The sequence below is a fragment of the Harpegnathos saltator genome, unplaced genomic scaffold (genome assembly GCF_003227715.2).
Source record: "Harpegnathos saltator strain DR-91 unplaced genomic scaffold, Hsal_v8.6 scaffold9, whole genome shotgun sequence".
NCBI classification, from domain to species: domain Eukaryota; kingdom Metazoa; phylum Arthropoda; class Insecta; order Hymenoptera; family Formicidae; genus Harpegnathos; species Harpegnathos saltator.
In genome coordinates, this window is record NW_020230717.1 from 352,434 (window position 1) to 371,212 (window position 18,779).

Below are 18,779 nucleotides of genomic sequence, written 5' to 3' on the forward strand. Positions count from 1 at the left end.
TGTACGTTGCGACGTTTTGCGACATCACAAACACGATCGTGATTCTCGAGTGTATCGACTAACAAGAGTATTATCAAGCTTCAACGAAGCCTGAACATTTGCCAGGCCGAAACTCGCTGGTTGTTTCGACCATTCCCACCGTGGTTGAACATGACATGACACGATACGATAAAATATCATGTACAATATATGATTATTACACGATATGGCGAACTATCGCAAAGTGACGACTGAATAATCAACACGATGCACACACGCATATCCAAACAATGCAAACGACTTGAGGACTGGCGAATTTCGTCCTGATAAATGCTCAGGAGAGGCCTCGTTGAAGCTCATCGCAGCGCGAGCATGAAATCGCACGGCCACATTTACAATCGTGGACGTATCGCGAGCGCAAAGCGACGCGCGCACGGCGCGCACGAGCGAGCAGATTCCTCAAGCGTTGGTTTGTCGAAACAAAATCGCCGCCTATCGCTCGCCTGCCTCTCGATTGAATTCCGAATGAATCAGGTACGAAATCGCAGTCGCGACCGAGAAGTGGCGAAAAGGCCACGAAATTAATCAATTAATTTGCGATCGATCGATCGATCGGTCTAAAGGACTCTCTTACGCATAAATCACGCCGTGTGACGTGAGCAATCGCGTGTCTTCCCTCATGGTAGGATCTTTAAGCGATTCGAGAAGGATCCGCTTCTCTTCTATTCTCTTGTATCCCCTGTCTCTCTCTCTCTCTCTTTCTCTTTCCTTGCCCCCCTCCCGTAAACTTTTATATACATTTGAATTTATGGGCGTTTATTCGATTTCCGCTAAAGAGTTACCGCTGTAGTAGCATAAAAGTATACGGTTCTTGGGTATCACGAAAAAAAAAGAACCCCATGTACATACATACGTGTGTATGTGTGTATAATGAGTTACAATGAGAAAGCCTACTGTCCTTTTCTAGGATTTTTAACGGGATCTGGAAAGTATCCATTTATCCAGAAACTAAACGGACTCCTCTTAGCCGTAGAGCAAATTTCTCATGCATTCCTCGATGATGCGCCGTCAGAGCGAAAAGGAAGAAAAAAAGAAGGGAAGGGTAGAAGTGATGGAGCAAAAAACGCGAGAGAAAGTACTAATACTATATAGCCGCAGATGTAAAATATTTTATACTACTTTAGACTCTATAGATATATACGTGTACAGGACCGTAGGAGACTTGTGTTCGATTTTTCCTAAAGAAAAGAGAAGAAAAAAGAAAAAAGCAAAAAGAAATTCGTCACTCGACACTGTGCCAATATGATATAACGTTCGCAGAGCCGATTAGAGTTCTACAAGGCGTCGCGCGAGCGACGCTATTCTCCGATAGCGATTCTAAAAGTTAGAGGAAGCACCTCTTAGCACGTTGAAAAAGAGAGTAACGGTGCTCTTCCCGCATTGCGTGCACGAATCACGCTTTTATCGGCTGGCGCCACGTTGAACGCCACTCTGTGTGACCTCCTTCCATAGCTGATACAGTCGTCTTCCATGATATGCTGCGTTACTGTAAATACAGCGAGTTCCGAGATCCTCAGTGAGGAGCGAAATCCTCCTCGTGAATGAATAATGGGGATACCTCGAGCAGGTCCTCACCTTTCGGAAAGAAGAGAAAAAAAACGGTCAGAGAACAATTCCCCATACAATCCCCGCAGAACGAACGCACGCGCTCTACAGATGGAACTCTCACATCCTGCGCGCTTTCGTGCGACTCGACTATTTAATCAATTATCGTCGTCAGCAGCGAGCGAATTAATCGGGCAGGGCAGGCGAGCGAAAGCACGGCGGCGCAACTTCAATCTTCCATAATGACTCTTAGGTGTTAAATGATACTTAATCGTAAGGACACACGCGTAAGGCTGAGCTCCTGCATGCCGAGTGCGACTTGGTGGTGCGAGCCGGGAGTACATATACCGAGGAGATAAATTATTTATTTGTTTACGAATAACACGAGGCCGTCTCGCGTGATTCGCGATTCCGGGTGGCTCGCGCGCGATCCCCCTCACCACACTGTATCGACCGTCGAGCGAGTCGTTTGTTTCCAACACCCGTTATTCCCCCCGTGAAAATTCACCGTTTACAGAGAGCAACACGAGACGAAAAGGCAAAGGTGCTGCGCGGAGCCAGATGCCGTTTTCTATAGATTTTCCTCGCCAGTGTCAGTTTTTCTTTAAGCGCCTCGTACCTCGAGAGTTTGCGCGAACTCGAGCAGTAATTTAACGTCGCCTCACAATTATTCTCTCTATGAAAATTCTCTCTACGTGGTCGCCAACGACACTCGGTTGAGTTTTCTTTTTCCGTCTTCAGACCAGAATTACTCTCGTCGAGATTTGCAATGTAGCGTCGCGTTGAATGAAATGTCGCTGCACACTTTCGCGGTGATCGCAGGCCAATTTATTTGCAGACTGTACATGAGCGGAAACTTTCTCACTCTCACTCTCTCTCTCTCTCTCTCTCGTTTGACGGAAAACGCAACGTGTACCATATCGGCCAAATCGCGGGGCGAAGTTGGTTGGAGATAGCGGAGTTCTGGAAATGCGCAGCCCGCACATGTAACAAGTGACGACTATCGTTGTAAATATAGCGCAGGGAGCGCGGTGAGTGCCCGTGCAAAATGCGAGTGTGAGTGCCCGTCTAAAGGTGCATGAGATGCACGTATACGTATTGTAAGTCGTAAGAGGATGAGAAACGAACAAAAAAAAAAAGAAGAAACCGTAATACTCGCGATCATGCACGCCGTTCGTCGACGGAGGAATAAACGGAACGTATTGTGCATTGTGTGTCGGCAAGGAAATAAAATCAAAATCGACCGATCGAAATCATCCTTCTCCACTCAATCACCGTTACCTCGATGCATTAAAATGACCAGCAATCAGAGAGCTTATAGTAGTTGCCCAACGTCCAGTTTCGTTCTTACAGCCGTTGGCCATGTTATTACTTAAAGTATTATTTTACTATAGTGTAAGGTTCGACCTACAGTAGATACGGCGAATCCTTTAGCCTTTTGCTTTAAGCCTGACACCGTTACGTAACTTCTAACTAACACTTATTGTACTTCAAACCTAAACTCGTTGCGCATTGCTGGAAGACTCCAGATTGCCGATCATTTTGTTGACGTTTAAATTACTTTGAAGGTATCAAATTTTCTAACAATTATGAGTCGACATAATTGTAAGACCGCAGTAGTCCAAATGAATCAGCATAATCTCTCAAGATTTTATACCTGAATATCTCTTCATAATAGGTCTCAGTGATATTCACTGGGACTTATTGCGAATGCATTCATCGAAATGGCATCATCCTTTGTGCTTTATCTCGACGTTACACCGGCACCGCACACATTCACGGTGCATGAGTCCTCCCACTTTACTCGTGGATCCCTCAAAACGGTGATCTTTCTGATCTCGCCGTGCTGTTGTCTCGCCAGCAGCAATCTCGTGGCTGGTATAGGAATCCAGTATTTACCCAATGCTGGCGTGACGTCAGCAGGTTTCGCTCCGTTTGTAGAATTCCAACGGCTGACGGAGTTCACCGTGACTACGGTCGCCCGACATTCGAATATAAGAAATCGACACACCTCCGCTAGTTCGTCCAGCTGATAGATCGATTCGCAGGTCTTCTGTTGCATCTGCCGCGTCGTCTGAGCAGCACGCAAACATTGTTGTTAAAGAGTAAGTAAAGTCTTTTATAACTGTTGGGTTAATAATTATGATGATGGGAAAGCGATATTGCACTTCTAAATGATTTTATTAAATCGAATTTTATGAAATGCAGTTATTTTTAGATGCAATTATTAGAGACGATTATTTAGAAGCAATCTTTCCACATATATTCTAAATATTTCATTTATAATTTTATTAACTGTAATATATCAAGACTTATCTCTATTATTTTTCTACTTTTCCCTTTTAAGGGAACTGAGAAAACACGAGACAAGTGCATTTATTGAAACTGAATAATCATTATTAAAATATATATTAAAAATTACTTCAGCTAATGCATACCTCAAAGATGATCGCTGTTAAAGAGTCAATGATCACGAGAAACCTCTTTTCTTTCAGTGAGTATTTTTCTGTTTTGTAAAGAGCCAACAGCTGCCGTAAATCTTGTATTAACTCACTAAACGAATGTACATGACAAACTTTAGTATGTTGCATCGCTTCCTTTATGATCTATATGATGAAAAGCTTCCTTTATTTTATTGATAAACTATACAATTTTTCATTCACATTCTAATATACATTATTGACCTGCGACTGACATGTTTATTAATTAATTTTTACTTTCCAGAGCTTTATTACCTCCTGCCCAAAATTCCTTGCTTTTAATATCTCTTCAAATCTTAATCTAGAAAAGTCCTTCTTCGTATCAAAATACCACACAATAATGTCTGATTGAGTGGCAGCAACATTGGCAACTATCGTCAAGCACAACTGAGTTTTTCCAGAAGATGATGAACCACACAATTCACACAAACACCCAGGACACAAGCCACCTCTCAGTAACTCATCCAAGCTACCTTGCGGATAGTCAAATATGAGATTTCAGAAAATGAGAGTGTCATTCTCTCCCTACATAATTTTACTTCATTGTTGATTGATTAAACGTTGCAGTTAACCAAGCAAAATTATTTGAATAAAACATGTTACCATGTTACACCAGTCGATATCACGTTCTTCTCTGCTACAAAAAGATCAAGACCACTCCTTTTTGTATATCCAAATTCCTTCAATATGTGCTGCTTCACTTGCAATATTTCCTGCACAGGTATCGATATTAATATCATTTAAAATTCACATTCCAAAACAATGATTCAAACAAACAATAATTTTTTTAATGAACATATTCGTCTCAATTACTTTCAAGACATTTATTTTCATTAATTTTTTACCGCATGAGAAAGGCCGGTGAATGCCGCCAACTCCACAGAATCCGCTGCGATGAAATCGGCGGTTGTAACCATATTTCTTCGCCTCAAATTCTCCGTCACTGTCTCGGATAGACTGGGATGAACACTCGCGTTCAACTTCACCATTTTCCAGTCTACCAGTAACAAATATCTTGAATCGTAAGCTCATAACTGTTCACACAAATCTCAAAAATATGAAATCAGGTATTCCTCGCACGATATTGAACGTCAGAAAAAATGGAAACTGGCGACGAGAAAACGCGGCAACTAGAGGACGCGAAAGAAGAAAAAAGTGCCTATCGCGCGATCTATCGTATCAATCATTTTGCTCATCGCTCGGTCGAATCGATATTTTCAGCAACACGCCAATTGACAATTTTCATGAAACCTACCTGAAATATACTCGACGAACAGTCTTCGCAGGGACAATGAAACGCGGGCGGGCTTGTTGCCACTTTTGAAATTTATTCGCCGCGACAACGCGGAGGGGGCGGTGTCGCTCTTCGGCACGTAATGTGCGCGTGCGACGCGTCCTTTCGTCGCATTCGGCCTTGCGCCTCCGGTGTTGTCCGTCGCAGTCGCTGCAGTGCGCAACGATCCGATCGTCGATCAGGGAGCGCGCGATCCCCGGCGCGTCCTACGTGCTTTCTCGTCCAGCGAAGATGCCGCGCGCGCGAGACCCTGAGCCGAAGATCGACCGGCGGACGCAAAAATGCCGGCCCACGGCACCGCGACGCCGAGTCTCTCGCGCGACGGACGCACGTGCGCGTGTTGGACGGGCCGACGACGGGTGGGACGTTCGCCGCCGGCAACAGCAGATTCGCCGTCGAGCGCTGTCGACGATGGCGAGGACGACGGCGGCCACGACAGCGGTATGATCCGGCGAGAGTCACAGGTGAGTCGTCTCAGCTCGTGTAATAATATATCCGTAGTGTCGATTGCGATTGCGATGCCGCGCGAAACGAAGGCGGGCCTCGACTCGGCGAGGAGAAGAGGCTCCAGGTATGCCACGTGGCGAGCAGATGAACGATACTGAGTTCTGCTGTCCTCTACGGCGATCTCGTGCACGTTAACCTGCCTATGAGTTGAGGGGTCAGAGGAATTGCGCATTTCGAGAGAAAAAGAGAATTTAGAGAGATAGGTTAGGTCCCTCTTTTACAATCCGCTCCGTAAATTGTCCGAGCACCTTCGCGATGAAGATGGGCGATATCATGGGTGGTTGTTTTTCTTATATAAAATCGATTATTTTTCATCTTGATTATTCCCTAGATGATGGTTTTTGTTCGATGTTACTAGAATGTTACTTTACGGTGGAAATTATACCGATCCCATTTGCTTCATTTGGTCTGTTCTTTTCAGCTGCACCACGGAACGGGTGTAGTAAGTTAAAACGAGACAGATACATTTTGTTGCATCATTTCGCCTTTTCACATGAAATTTCGTGTCGAGTTCGCTCACGCGAGTAATTTTATATTCACGAGGTGAGATCAACTGTGATTGGACGAGTTGCTCACTTTTGTTATTTTCTGTAATTTTCACCTAATCCGAAAATCGTGGTTGACTTTCTGTTCTTTATGACTACTGTCTGTACTTAAAGTAAGCATATATTCATACATTTTACATTTATTGGAAAAAAAAAGAAAGGTTGCAAAATAATTTTGAAAATGCTGAGTCATAAAGAACAAATATAAAAATAAATGCATATATTGAATTATAATAATTCATATTGGTGCTCGAAAAGTGATTAGAGAGAGAGAGAAAAAGAAAAGATTTTAGTGAGATTATTGTCTTTTACATGCAATCCAATGAAAAAGCTTATCCTTATTTCCGTAAAATAAATTGACCGATAAAACATTGACAATACTCCGTCGGTTATAAATTGTCACAAATAAAAATTATGTTTTACCGGCGGAGTCTATTGAAACATCCTAGCAATAAAAGTTAAGCGGATCGATTTAATTGGTCTTTCGATGGCCGTTGTGCGAAATGTTGGCTGCGCCTGCAAAAGAAAGAGATAGCTATCCCACACAAGTACCCCCTCTCTCTCTCTCTCTCGATGCGATTTCTTTGCACGAATGTTATAGAGGAAGTCACGTTTCAATATTATATTATAGTTTAGTGTCACGTATTAACGACGTTGTACATGCGGTCAGAATATTCAAAGCGTTTGTTAAAACTCACTGCGAAATCGAAAGCAAAAAAGTGCGGGCATTTGGACGATTTCGCGATACATTTGTAGTCCGATGGGAGAATCAATTTTTCAGTGATTCTCACTAGATAAATTCTCCTAACAAATATCAAAGACATTCCGCAACTTAAGGTGACAAAAAATCCACATCCTTTGTGCCTTATGCTCCACACGAGGCATCGGGCGTCTTGTAAATTCTTCATTCATTAGCCTAAAACGAAAGATATCCGGGGAGAGATTGCAATATCCAATAGAAAAAATGTATCTTCCGAGAATCGCTAAAAATAAATTTTCCCGTTGGATATCGTCGCGACTCGTCGGAAATAGCTAGTTTCCCGTCTTCTCTGAATACAGCTACAAAGGCACGAGCCTTTCGTGCATTCTCGCTGCAGCTCCTTTCTCACAGCCGATGCGAACGCAACATTTGTCTCGTCTCCGATGCGGAAACGGCAACGCCTGACGCGATCGAACGAAGCGAGAGAGACAACGGCGGAGAGGAACGTAAGAGGCCACGGAGACGCGAAATGTTCTCGGAGAGGACAATCTTGCGAGATTTAATCGCCGCTCCCTCGGCCGAGCTCCCTCGACGAGCCCGGGACGACTCGTGTGAACTCGGCAACGGATTCGAACGTTCGCGCGTGTCGACCAATCGTGCGCAGCCGGCGCTGCCACGTTGCCGCGCGCAACGGCCGACGCTGGCCAATCGGGTGGCCGCTGGCGGCGCACAGCAGCGCTATCTCTGCGCGATCGACGCGAGGTTCCGGCTGGCCGCCGCAGCGAGCGAGGCTCGCCACGAAATTTGTCTCGGAGCCGTCGCCATGTTTAGGAGCGTGTACACGTCCTTGGCCGTGCGGTGTGACGATGTATCGTAAAATATTAGATATATCTCATTCGTCGTGTGTTACGTGAGGTACCCAATTGCGAGTCGGCCCACGCGGATCACGGGTGTGACGATTATTACCGCGGATGGCACGTCTACGCCGTGGAAATTTGTGATTACGTTGTGGTAAGTCCGCCCTCTCGCTACGGTGCAACGCCAACATGGCGGACGAAAAATTTCCTTTGTATCACGCCGCACCGCACCTCTCCGCTCCGCACCGCGTCCCGTCCGCGTCGTACCGCACAGCGTCGCGCCGCGCCGCGCCGCGCTGCGCCGCGTCGCGTCACGGCATCCTCGTCCGTCGACTCGGAGCGTCGTCTACGACGAGGTCGTTTCCCCGCGCCTTCGCCGGCGCCGATCATCGCGACGACGATTGTGTTACCACGGCACCGGTTCTCGCCGTGGGCGAGAAGTCGCTCGTCGAGGCGAAAACGTGGCCGTGGCAACCTCGGCGACGATCTCCGTGCAGGACGCGAGATTCGGCCGGGCCGCTTCTCGAGTTCGGCATTTCTTGACACCTCGCGATATGACATCCCCTCCTCCTCTGGCACGCGCGATTCCCGACACTTCGTCCTCGTACACGACGCTGAATTTCGATTGTATATACGTCGCGTTCTGCGCAATACCTGCCCTTTTACAAGGCCGCGCGCATCGCCTTCGTCAAATTCGACGCTCGCCGCTCTCTCCCTTTCTCTCTCCCTGTCTCGATTCACGTTTACGGACGATCGATGCTTCCTCTCTCGCGGACGGACGAGAGCGAGGCCCGCTCGCGCCGTCCGCCGTGATGCCTGCTGCTACCGCTGTTGTTGTCGGGACTTGAATTTTTGCACATTCATGCGCGTGCCACCACAATAATGTATCCATTATTCGATAATTAATTGAATATCTTAGGAATTTTATATCATATTGTTCGGATCATGCTTGTTAGCTATTATTTTTTCAATTAAGATAGAGAGCTATGGAGAGAATAACAATGTTTAAAATAACGTCATTGTACTTTATTCCTTGTGGAAGAATGTCAGCTTGATTTTTATGCAATATCAACACCTATATAGCGTTGCTCTTTTGTTGTTCCAGTATAACATGCAATGAGCGACAAGCAAGGTACACCTATCTTGCCACCCCTTAGCCGGGGTGCAAGCAACAATGGAGGTGCGAGTAACGGAGGTGCACCTCAACAGACTGTCAGTTTACAGCAGGTTCTCGCTACTGCTCAAGGCCTCAATGTGCTCGCTACTGGCAGTGGGCAACAGTTTGTCATTACGACTCAGGTTCCTGGCCTTACACAGGTGAAAGTTCTTGCCTTAATAAATTCTTCCTTTTTTACTGTCTTCCACTGAATGCTACTTAATACATTGTTGTTGGCTGCTTCCAATGTTATCAAAGTTTCATTTCAAACCTTGTTAAATAATTTGTGAGTCATCAAATCGATCGATTAGCAATCGATCAGCCAATTTCTAGTTGTTGGTTCTATTAACATCTATTAACACGTTTATCGTGAATTCCAACATGTGATGTATCGAATAAAATGTGCCGTAGCGACACTGATAGCGACCGAGTAAAGTCTATTTTCAGCACTGACCTAATCTTTCTAAATTTCCATTCACAGGTTATTCCGAACAACTCGTCGACTAACGCAAACGCGCAACAAGTTGGAGTCACGAGAATCGTCAACATCGCGAACACTCAGTCGCGCAACGCCGCAACAACTGTGGGTGGAGCGATGTCGGCTGGCGTGAACGTTGTGAGCGCGTCGTTGCCGCATCCGTCAACCGGCCGACAAAATTCTACCAAGGTCGTGCTGGCGACGTCGCCGAAGCTAGTGCGCACTTCCATAGGTAACGTCTTTGTAGCGCCTATGTCGTCGTCACAGACGTCGTCGGCGTCGTCGTCATCGTCACAGGCCGCACTGTCGTCGTTGTCGTCGTCACCACAATTGGTGCCGTCGTCATCGCCAGTGAGAAAGCGCCTAAAACTGTCGGAATCCAGTGAGAAACCGATCACGCTCACCGGCGAGGATCTCGGCGGTTTACGCAGGCGGGTGCTCGAGCACAAGATGCGACGGATGCAGATGCTCCGCGAGAAGTACGTCGAGAACGTGGCCGAGTTGTTCTTCCTACAGGCTGGTGGCAATATGATGGATTACTTGACGTGGCGGAAACGACCGCCCACGTCGCAATATCTACACTTCCTGCGGCAACGTCGACTCGATTCGGAGGACGACGACGAGGACTTGACAGTGCCGTTACCCTCGATACCGGAGCTGTCGCAGATCTCTTCGTCTGCCAACACCACCGCCGTCACCGCTACCGTTACCACTCCCACTACCACTACTACCACCGTCACCGCTACCACCGTTGCAGCAGCAGCAGCAGCCGCTGCCGCCGTCGCCGCCGCAACTACAACCACTGTTACCAGCACTATCCCCGTCGTCACCACTGCTGCTACGTCCATTCCCACCGTGGTTCCTACTCCGAGTCAAAGCGCTCCAGAGGTCAAGATCTCCGGTGTGGGTGTCACACCGGTAGCGGTGTCCACCACTTTGCCCGCCGCTGTGGCGCAACTCAGTCAACACGGTAAATTCGACGCTCACGTCTCGTTCACTCGTCCCGTCCGTATCCCTTTTCTTCTCGACATTAACCGGTTGGTTGTTGTTAACCCGGCTGTTGCGTTCTCGTGATTTTTCATTTGACTCACATCACCGCGTGGTCTTGCACTTTGTGTCTCTCATCGGTCTAGTGTATACAGATGATAGATTCAAGCGATCAGTATCTTCATACGATTCTCCTTCTTTGCACCGATAATATCATTTAGAAATAAAATTATTTAGAAATTCGATAAAACATCAGTCATGTATGAGAAGTTATGGAGAGGCGAACACTTTTGATTGAGGTTCATCAGATGTTAATTTGAATTCGCGAAGTTCAATGTAGTAGTTATCCAACAGTCGTGTTGCGGTATGATGCGAATGTTCAGCGTTTTAATTCGCGCGTTCGCGACCTAGTAGTTATTACCTTAAGCTGAAATCTGGCGAAAACGCGGCAAATGAATAATCTCGTTTGCGCGCACGCATACACAGGACAAATACCGGGTAGGCCTCAAGGCGGTCGCCACGGCATGGTGTTTGCCTTCCGAGCAATTCACCAGTCTTCACCGGTCACCGTTCACTCTTCATCATCCGCTTCTGCTACTCTAGCACCCACGCTCATTATAGGTGATTACCACCGCAGGTTGCTTCGTCTGCCTCTGCCTGTCGAACGCCTCTGTTTGTCCACCGACGTGCTTCTCCAGAGCAGTCCGTCGGAGTTCCTCGACCGGAACATGCGAAGGGACTCTGCGGATTTTCTGTGTTTGCGCTCTTGTTTTACGTTCACGTGTCAAGCGTTGTACACGATGCACGTGTTCATTGTCGTACTTTTTCTTTTTTACATATTAATTATTTTTTCAACGCATGTTTCTAAGCGAAATGTGGTGAGATAGATACAAACATACATACCTGGCCCTCGTCGTAGTTTTTCTTTCTTTTTTTTTTTTCTCTCTTTTCCTTTCCATCATATTTATATGCATTTATGTTTATATATTGTGTGTCGTTTCCTCAGATATGAACTTCAGAATTATGGCACACAGAAAAACTTGAACGTAAAAATAGAGTAAAACTCAGGCCCAGTAAATTTTATTTTTATAGCCACATATTTATATAATTTTGTCTCTTTCCACTGGATGGAACAAATGACATGAATCATAAATTACGTATGAAAAATTATAGTCAGAGGCCGAAAATATTTGATTAAAATTACATCAAAGATCATTAGACGAAGCAATTAACCACAATTAGTCACAATCGGATGCTTTAACACAATATTCTCCCAAGTTCTCATTGTACAATACTTGAATGTCATTGGTTGATTCATCTGTTACTTGCATACTTTACGTTTTTGTTTTTCATACGTTATATATATATATATTCTTTACTCGCTTAAGTCGGCGTTTTTTCTCGTCGGGTATTTTCATTTCACGTTGTTCTCGCTTTGGTAGTCATTGCCGTTACCCGTTGTAGACCCGTCCTTGTAGATATCCATCAACAATGACTGGCTTGATTGTTGTTTTGAGACGGTTTGTTATCGATGGAGATATTATTTTGGAGCATATGTAAGGTTGTTTAGTAGCATACTAATAAACCTAAGGGCGCTACCGTACACACAAATGATCAATATATATCGCTTTATCTTCCTTGAATCGTCATACATGATGTCTTATAACTGCGTTATCGTTGCAGGTGGCACGCCAGTGGTGGCAGATCCGTCTAAACCGGTGACCACGGTCACTACTGCGAGTCCCGTGATAGACAAGTCATCGACGACTGTTGTTGCAACTGCCACTCCGAAGACGCCCGCGACGATAACTACACTCAGCAATCCGCAGCCTATTGTTAAGCTCGTTAAATTGTCTACGTCCACTGCGGTAACTACGTCCTGTGATATCACGAATAATCAGGAGCAAATTGTGGAGAAGGCTAAGCAGGTGATTATCACACACTTTTCTGTCGTAATATTTATATCGTAGAGATTCTCCGATTATTAGACAATTCAATTACTTCTCATTTATTTAATCAGGCTATTGTTAATCTAATTATTAAATTGTAGACTCTCTTTAATGGATATGAAACTATTTTTCCATTGGTTTGATGAAATTGTCGCATTATATTAATCATATTTCATCTTGTAGGAGGCATATGTGATGCAAAGGATCGCCGAGTTGCAGCGCGAAGGATTGTGGTCGGAAAGGCGATTGCCGAAGGTACAGGAGCCGGCGCGCACTAAAGCGCATTGGGACTATTTGTTGGAGGAGATGGTCTGGTTAGCCGCAGACTTCGCCCAGGAACGCAAGTGGAAGAAAGCTGCGGCGAAGAAATGCGCACGTATGGTACAGAAGTATTTCCAGGAGAAGGCGATTCAGGCGCAGAAGGCCGAAAAATCGCAGGAGCTCCGATTGAAGAAAATCGCCAGCTTCGTCGCCAAAGAAATCAAAACTTTCTGGACGAACGTCGAAAAGGTGAACGGGAAGATAGCGGAGGAAGCTAAAACCGTGTGGCGTGTAGTTGCATTTTGTTAAGTTTGGAAGCTGCAATTATATGTCGCGTCTTGTTGAAAGAAAAAAAAAGTAATCTAAAATTTCGGGGCAGAAAATTTAAGCTTCTCGAAAAAATATCTGTGAACTTCGATAACGGGCGTTTTATACGCGATAAAGTAGCGACCCCACACAAATAAGCCGACCTTCTTGACGAATCATAATCAGAAGCGTGTGCTCGTTGTGGGAACAGCAAAGTCTGCGCATTGTGTATAGTTGTTTTGTTTTCTAAATTCAACTAAAGATTTCGCGCAGGACACTCGCTACTTGCTAAATATAGCTTATTTGTAGAGATATTTATAATACATTTGTATATTTAACGATAACAATGTGAAAAGTCTTGCTTTTGCGAGTAAAAAGCACAATGGTTTTCTTTTAATGCTATTCAACATTTTTCTCACAATACTCTTGTGTAACTGTCGCAATATCTGTTACGTTTTGCTTTGCAGTTGGTGGAATATAAGCAGCAAACGAGGTTAGAGGAGAAACGGAAAAAAGCGTTGGATCAACATTTGAATTTTATCGTCGGTCAAACGGAAAAATATTCCACGTGGCTGACTGAAGGTCTCAATAAGACCGACGGCCCTCAAAGTATCCCGGCTTCCATGAATAGTTCACGTATTTCATCGCCGGTGCCACAGGGCAAAGGCCATTCCGATGGTACATTTTACTTACGTTCTGTAAATGATTTCAATTGTGCAATTTTATTATCTTGATGAATTTAATTGCACTATTTACATAAATCACCTCATCTAAATTGCATATCGCGCCGTAGGAATTATTTTAGATTTAGTAGTTATTGTATAATGTACACGTCGCATTACAGAGGAATTCCAGCCGAATCAGAGTTCGGATGATGACGAGGAGACCATAGCCAAGGCCGAGGAGGAGATGAAACTTACGACTAACCACAAGGAAGAAGTAGAATTGTTAAAGAGAGAATCGGAAATACCTTTGGAGGATCTCTTGAGGGAACTTGGTGGAGATTATCTGGAAGATCGCAACAAGAGCCTGTCGCCGCAAGATGCGATGAACGAGACCGAGCGAAATGTAAGTTTCTTAATATATATATATATATATATATATATATATATGAAAAGCAGTTAATTTTAATTACTGCTAAATTATACTAACGGCGATTGGATATCTTATAAATTGTAAATTCTTTAAAGATACTTGAACGATCTTTGTAATAATTTTTAGACATTAATTCACAACCAAGGAGACTAATCTAAATGATTTTTGTTGCAGGAAAATGAAGAAACGACCGATGGGGATGTCGATTTTATCGCGGTGTCGGGTGAATCTTCTGATGAGGAAGATACCATTATGGAAGAAGAGAGACTCGAGGGAGATGTCGATCACAGACGGGAACTCGATGAACTCAAGGTACTTTCTTTCATTTATTTTTTTTTTTAATCAATGTGTATGTAACAGGCGTAAATCGCTGGTCAAGTTTGAGTAAAAATTGTTTTTTTGTTTTTTCCAGGCGGATAACGAAATGTCTATCGATGAACTCGCGGCAAAATACGCTAATATGTCAGAAGAATTAATGGACGTTGACGTAGAGATTGAAGGTTAGTTCTCGATTGAATTGAAAGTTACTTCTTATATTTATCGGTTCTTTTTTTTTTTACTTTCAAAATATCGCAATTAATATATTTTCTAATAATTCCTAATATGCTAATTCCTCTTATGCTATCTCGTTGATGTAAGTTTCCAATGATGACACTATTACCAATTCTGATGGTATGAAATAAATGGTTCTCATTTATTTCAACTGCCAATTTTGTGCTGTAAATAGAGGCATTTGTCTGAGAAAATTTTGCGGATTCTCGCGTTGTCGCGGAAACAACGAAACTCCATGTCGGTTTAACAAAATGTTTCTCGTTTTGTTCAGGTACAGATAAAGAGAGCAGCGATAAGGAAGCGGCAAGGGATAACGAGGAGCAATCCAGTAGTAGTGAGAGTGAATGCGAGGAAAGCGACGATGAGAGTGGCGATGAAACAGCTCAGGCGCAAAGTGACGCCGAAGAGACAGATGTGGGTCTTCGATCTCTTCTCGAAGATCCGTCCGGCGAACAACAGTTGGAGAACAAAGTGAGTTACCAGTCGTTTTTATATACAAAGTATTTGAGATTTCAACCGCACTTGCAACCAATTTTGGATCGATTTTTTCTTATTAAGAATTATATCTGTGCAACTGATTAATGTTACATTAATTATTTATCTTATTACAGACTGTAGAAGCCGATCGTTCGGACGCTCGTAACGAAATGGATAACGTCGCCGCGTTGGCCGAAAGCATTCAGCCTAAGGGGAACACATTACTCACCACTAGTGTAAGTTTCTTTCATTGCATTTCATTTCTTTAAACCAGATATGCAGAGTGCGAGTGAAGTATAAGATATATCTCTTAACTTTAATAATTATCTCAAGTTTTGTCGATTACTTTGATATCTTAAAAATGATTCTGGATTTTTATAGGAACTCCGAAAATTCTCATTTCTATCTCAATTGCACTTTGCATCATAATATCTAACTGGTGGTTAGTAGAAATGATCCTTTCGATCCAAAGTGATGTAGCAGTATTCTTGTTCATCACTATTTCCGAAAGGGAGATTAACGGTGATGGTTATGTTACGAATAATCATGTTTGTATTATTCTAGAAACTAATCACTACAAGAATGTTGATTTATGTCTTTGCGTCTGAGTGTACAGCATGTTTCGCTCTTTTGTGTATTAAAAATCAAGTAATCTTTGACCTCATGCGTGTACGTTTCAGGTTGTTACAAAAATACCCTTCCTGCTGAAACATCCGCTTCGCGAGTATCAACATATAGGGTTGGATTGGCTCGTTACCATGTACGATAGAAAACTGAACGGTATTTTGGCGGACGAGATGGGTCTTGGTAAAACTATACAGACCATCGCGTTATTGGCACATCTGGCCTGCGAGAAGGGAAACTGGGGTCCGCATCTCGTCATCGTGCCGACTTCCGTGATGTTGAATTGGGAAATGGAATGCAAGAAATGGTGTCCCGGATTCAAGATACTGACGTATTACGGCACACAGAAGGAAAGAAAGCAAAAGAGAACAGGTAACGATTTAACATCTTCGGAGGATTTTCATATAGTTTTTCGAAGAACTTGGTGTTATTTAGCTAATTGCATCTAATTAATTATTATTACTTTGTGCAAATATAAATTTCCATTTTAACAAATGCGAGTTTTTCTTTTGCGTACAGATTAATATGTCGTTCGAAGAGTTTCGCGTAGAACATAGTTCATGCGTCCATTCTATTTTTATAGGCTGGACAAAACCGAACGCCTTCCACATATGCATAACATCTTACAAGTTAGTCATACAAGATCACCAAAGTTTTAGACGGAAGAAGTGGAAGTATCTTATCTTGGACGAGGCGCAGAATATTAAGAACTTTAAGTCGCAAAGATGGCAATTGTTGTTGAATTTTCAAACGCAACGGTACGTATTCGTTTCAGAGGATCTTTTATTGGGAAACTATACAAAAAAAAAATGCTATGATTAGTCCTTGTCAAGACGTTATTGTTCATCGCTTTCGTTCGATTTTGCATTGCAGGAGGTTACTGCTCACCGGCACACCCCTCCAGAACAATTTAATGGAGCTATGGTCGCTCATGCACTTTCTCATGCCTAATGTGTTTCAATCTCATCGAGAATTCAAGGAGTGGTTCAGCAATCCCGTTACGGGTATGATCGAGGGAAACAGTGAATACAACGAGAACATCATCCGTCGTCTGCATAAGGTCTGTACGTAGTTTTTTACCTTGTTTCTTTTCGTATTTCTTTTTTCTTTTTAATTTTTATTTGAGTTAAGGTTCATGTTCAATGTTTTTTTTTTTTTTTTTTTTTTTTTTTGCTAAATATTCTGCACTTTAAATTCTTATTCGAGCTCTATTTCTTCATCTTTGATGCTCGATTGAATATATCGAGGGTAGGAAATGTAATAGCTTGTTAGTGTAACTAAAAAGAACAAACTTATTTTATTAATATATCATGTTACAAATATTACTCGCTGCCGACAACAGATATTAGTTCAATATAACGATGCCTGTATTATCATTAAACAGCGAGATAGCAATATTCTCCATTTAAAACTCGCGTGTCAAAAATCGATCATCATCTGACATACGAATCCTGTGTGGAGAAACAATAATATTGAGCAATGATTGTCTCGATCAATTAATGATTAATATCCTGCCGAGAAATACTAAAATGTGAAGAAAGCGAAAAAAAATAGCGTATCCAGTATGACAACTGAAAATTTTACACAAGCAATGTAATAAATCAACGGTATTCTCTACAGGTATTGCGGCCGTTTCTCTTGAGGCGTTTGAAAACTGAAGTGGAAAAGCAACTGCCGAAGAAATATGAGCACGTAGTGATGTGTCGTTTGTCGAAACGTCAGAGATTTTTGTACGATGACTTTATGTCGAGAGCCAAGTGAGTAATCTCTCTTTAACGCTGAAACATGGAAACGGAGGATTCTGTCACGCGAAACTGTTTATTTACTCGCTGCCGACAACGGACATTAATTCAATATAATGATGCCTGTATTATCATTAAACAGCGAGATAGCAATATTCTCCATTTAAAACTCGCGTGTCAAAAATCGATCATCATCTGACATACGAATCCTGTGTGGAGAAACAATAATATTGAACAATAATTGTCTCGATCAATTAATGATTAATATCCTGCCGAGAAATACTAAGATATGAAGACAGCGAAAAAAATAGCGTATCCAGTATGACAGCTGAAAATTTTAAAATTACCTTTCTTTTTATTCTGTGCTTACATATTTTCTCTTTCTCTTCGCGTTTAAATATCTCGTTTCGTAATCGTCACAATTTTTTTATTTTACAACTGCATTGTTTACCGTTTAATCGTGATATTAGAAAATTATTAACTCGGTTTTATTTTGTTAAAGGACCAGAGAGACACTCGCCAGCGGGAATCTTTTAAGCGTGATCAACGTGCTGATGCAACTTCGGAAGGTGTGCAACCATCCGAACTTGTTCGAGGTGCGACCCACCGTCTCGCCGTTTCAGATGGAGGCACTCGAGTTCGTGACAGCCTCGTTAGTGTGGGCTACCCTCGACTACGACCCGTTGAAGGTAAGAAAGGGAATAAAGAAGCTCAATGAAGCACACCGTGTGTCTCACGCTGGTGTCTCCAACTTAACATTAGGAAACTCTCAAGTGTCAACTGTCACCCGACTTCTTGCGAACGTTTGACTTTGCAGCACATCGATCTGTCTAGCGTGAACCTTTTACTGTTAGATTTGGAGCTGACGCTCAGTGCATTTGTCGCACACAGAGTAAGACGACTGCAAACGTCAAGAAAACTAATAGAGGAAATAGACAATCAACCGGAAGCGGCGCCGCGTTGTCCGTCGGGTCGGATTAAGATTAACGTTAGATTGTCGAATCAGACGAAACCGTCGCCGTCGAATGTACAACAACAGCAACACACACAGACGAAATTAAAAAATCTGGCCGGTGTACTACCTACGCCAAGAGTGGGTACGTCACCCTTCATAAAGTCGTTAAATGCCAGTCAGGCTGCTTCGGGGCAGGGTAAGTTCTCTTCCTTTAGCACAGAGAATTATTG

General features: G+C 43.3%; 2 protein-coding genes and 1 non-coding gene across 13 annotated transcripts in view; 2 read left to right on the forward strand and 1 right to left on the reverse strand.

The window, feature by feature from the left end:
* Positions 1-2,700: 2,700 nt before the first annotated feature.
* On the reverse strand, positions 2,701-5,491 carry Rad51D (Rad51 recombinase D). The gene is made up of 6 exons (XM_025307549.1): positions 5,320-5,491; positions 4,910-5,061; positions 4,668-4,777; positions 4,320-4,533; positions 4,023-4,190; positions 2,701-3,658 (listed from the first exon to the last, which is right to left on the reverse strand). The coding sequence occupies exons 2-6, from the start codon at positions 5,051-5,053 to the stop codon at positions 3,329-3,331; spliced, it is 966 nt and encodes a 321-aa protein (XP_025163334.1). The 5' UTR covers positions 5,054-5,061; positions 5,320-5,491; the 3' UTR covers positions 2,701-3,328.
* A 142-nt stretch (positions 5,492-5,633) lies between these two features.
* dom (domino helicase) overlaps positions 5,634-18,779 on the forward strand; it is a 31,347-nt gene continuing 18,201 nt past the window's right edge. For 4 of the 11 annotated variants that reach the window (XM_025307526.1, XM_025307528.1, XM_025307530.1 and 1 more), the window contains exons 1-18: positions 7,905-8,121; positions 9,073-9,284; positions 9,605-10,571; positions 11,075-11,209; positions 12,272-12,516; positions 12,721-13,047; positions 13,572-13,782; positions 13,949-14,172; positions 14,374-14,511; positions 14,612-14,699; positions 15,023-15,222; positions 15,363-15,464; positions 15,909-16,224; positions 16,436-16,610; positions 16,726-16,912; positions 17,473-17,609; positions 18,097-18,283; positions 18,412-18,745. In XM_025307526.1, coding sequence (XP_025163311.1) covers positions 9,084-9,284; positions 9,605-10,571; positions 11,075-11,209; positions 12,272-12,516; positions 12,721-13,047; positions 13,572-13,782; positions 13,949-14,172; positions 14,374-14,511; positions 14,612-14,699; positions 15,023-15,222; positions 15,363-15,464; positions 15,909-16,224; positions 16,436-16,610; positions 16,726-16,912; positions 17,473-17,609; positions 18,097-18,283; positions 18,412-18,745 — 4,174 coding nt within the window. In that variant the 5' untranslated portion in view covers positions 7,905-8,121; positions 9,073-9,083. Of the gene's footprint in view, positions 5,823-7,896; positions 8,122-8,262; positions 8,324-8,346; positions 8,852-9,072; positions 9,285-9,604; positions 10,572-11,074; positions 11,210-12,271; positions 12,517-12,720; positions 13,048-13,571; positions 13,783-13,948; positions 14,173-14,373; positions 14,512-14,611; positions 14,700-15,022; positions 15,223-15,362; positions 15,465-15,908; positions 16,225-16,435; positions 16,611-16,725; positions 16,913-17,472; positions 17,610-18,096; positions 18,284-18,411; positions 18,746-18,779 lie in introns of those variants that run through there. The other 7 variants (XM_025307520.1, XM_025307524.1, XM_025307521.1 and 4 more) reach the window with 6 other exon arrangements.
* On the forward strand, positions 13,248-13,381 carry LOC112590569 (small nucleolar RNA snoR639/H1). The gene has a single exon (XR_003114325.1). It is a non-coding gene; the product is annotated as a small nucleolar RNA snoR639/H1 (small nucleolar RNA).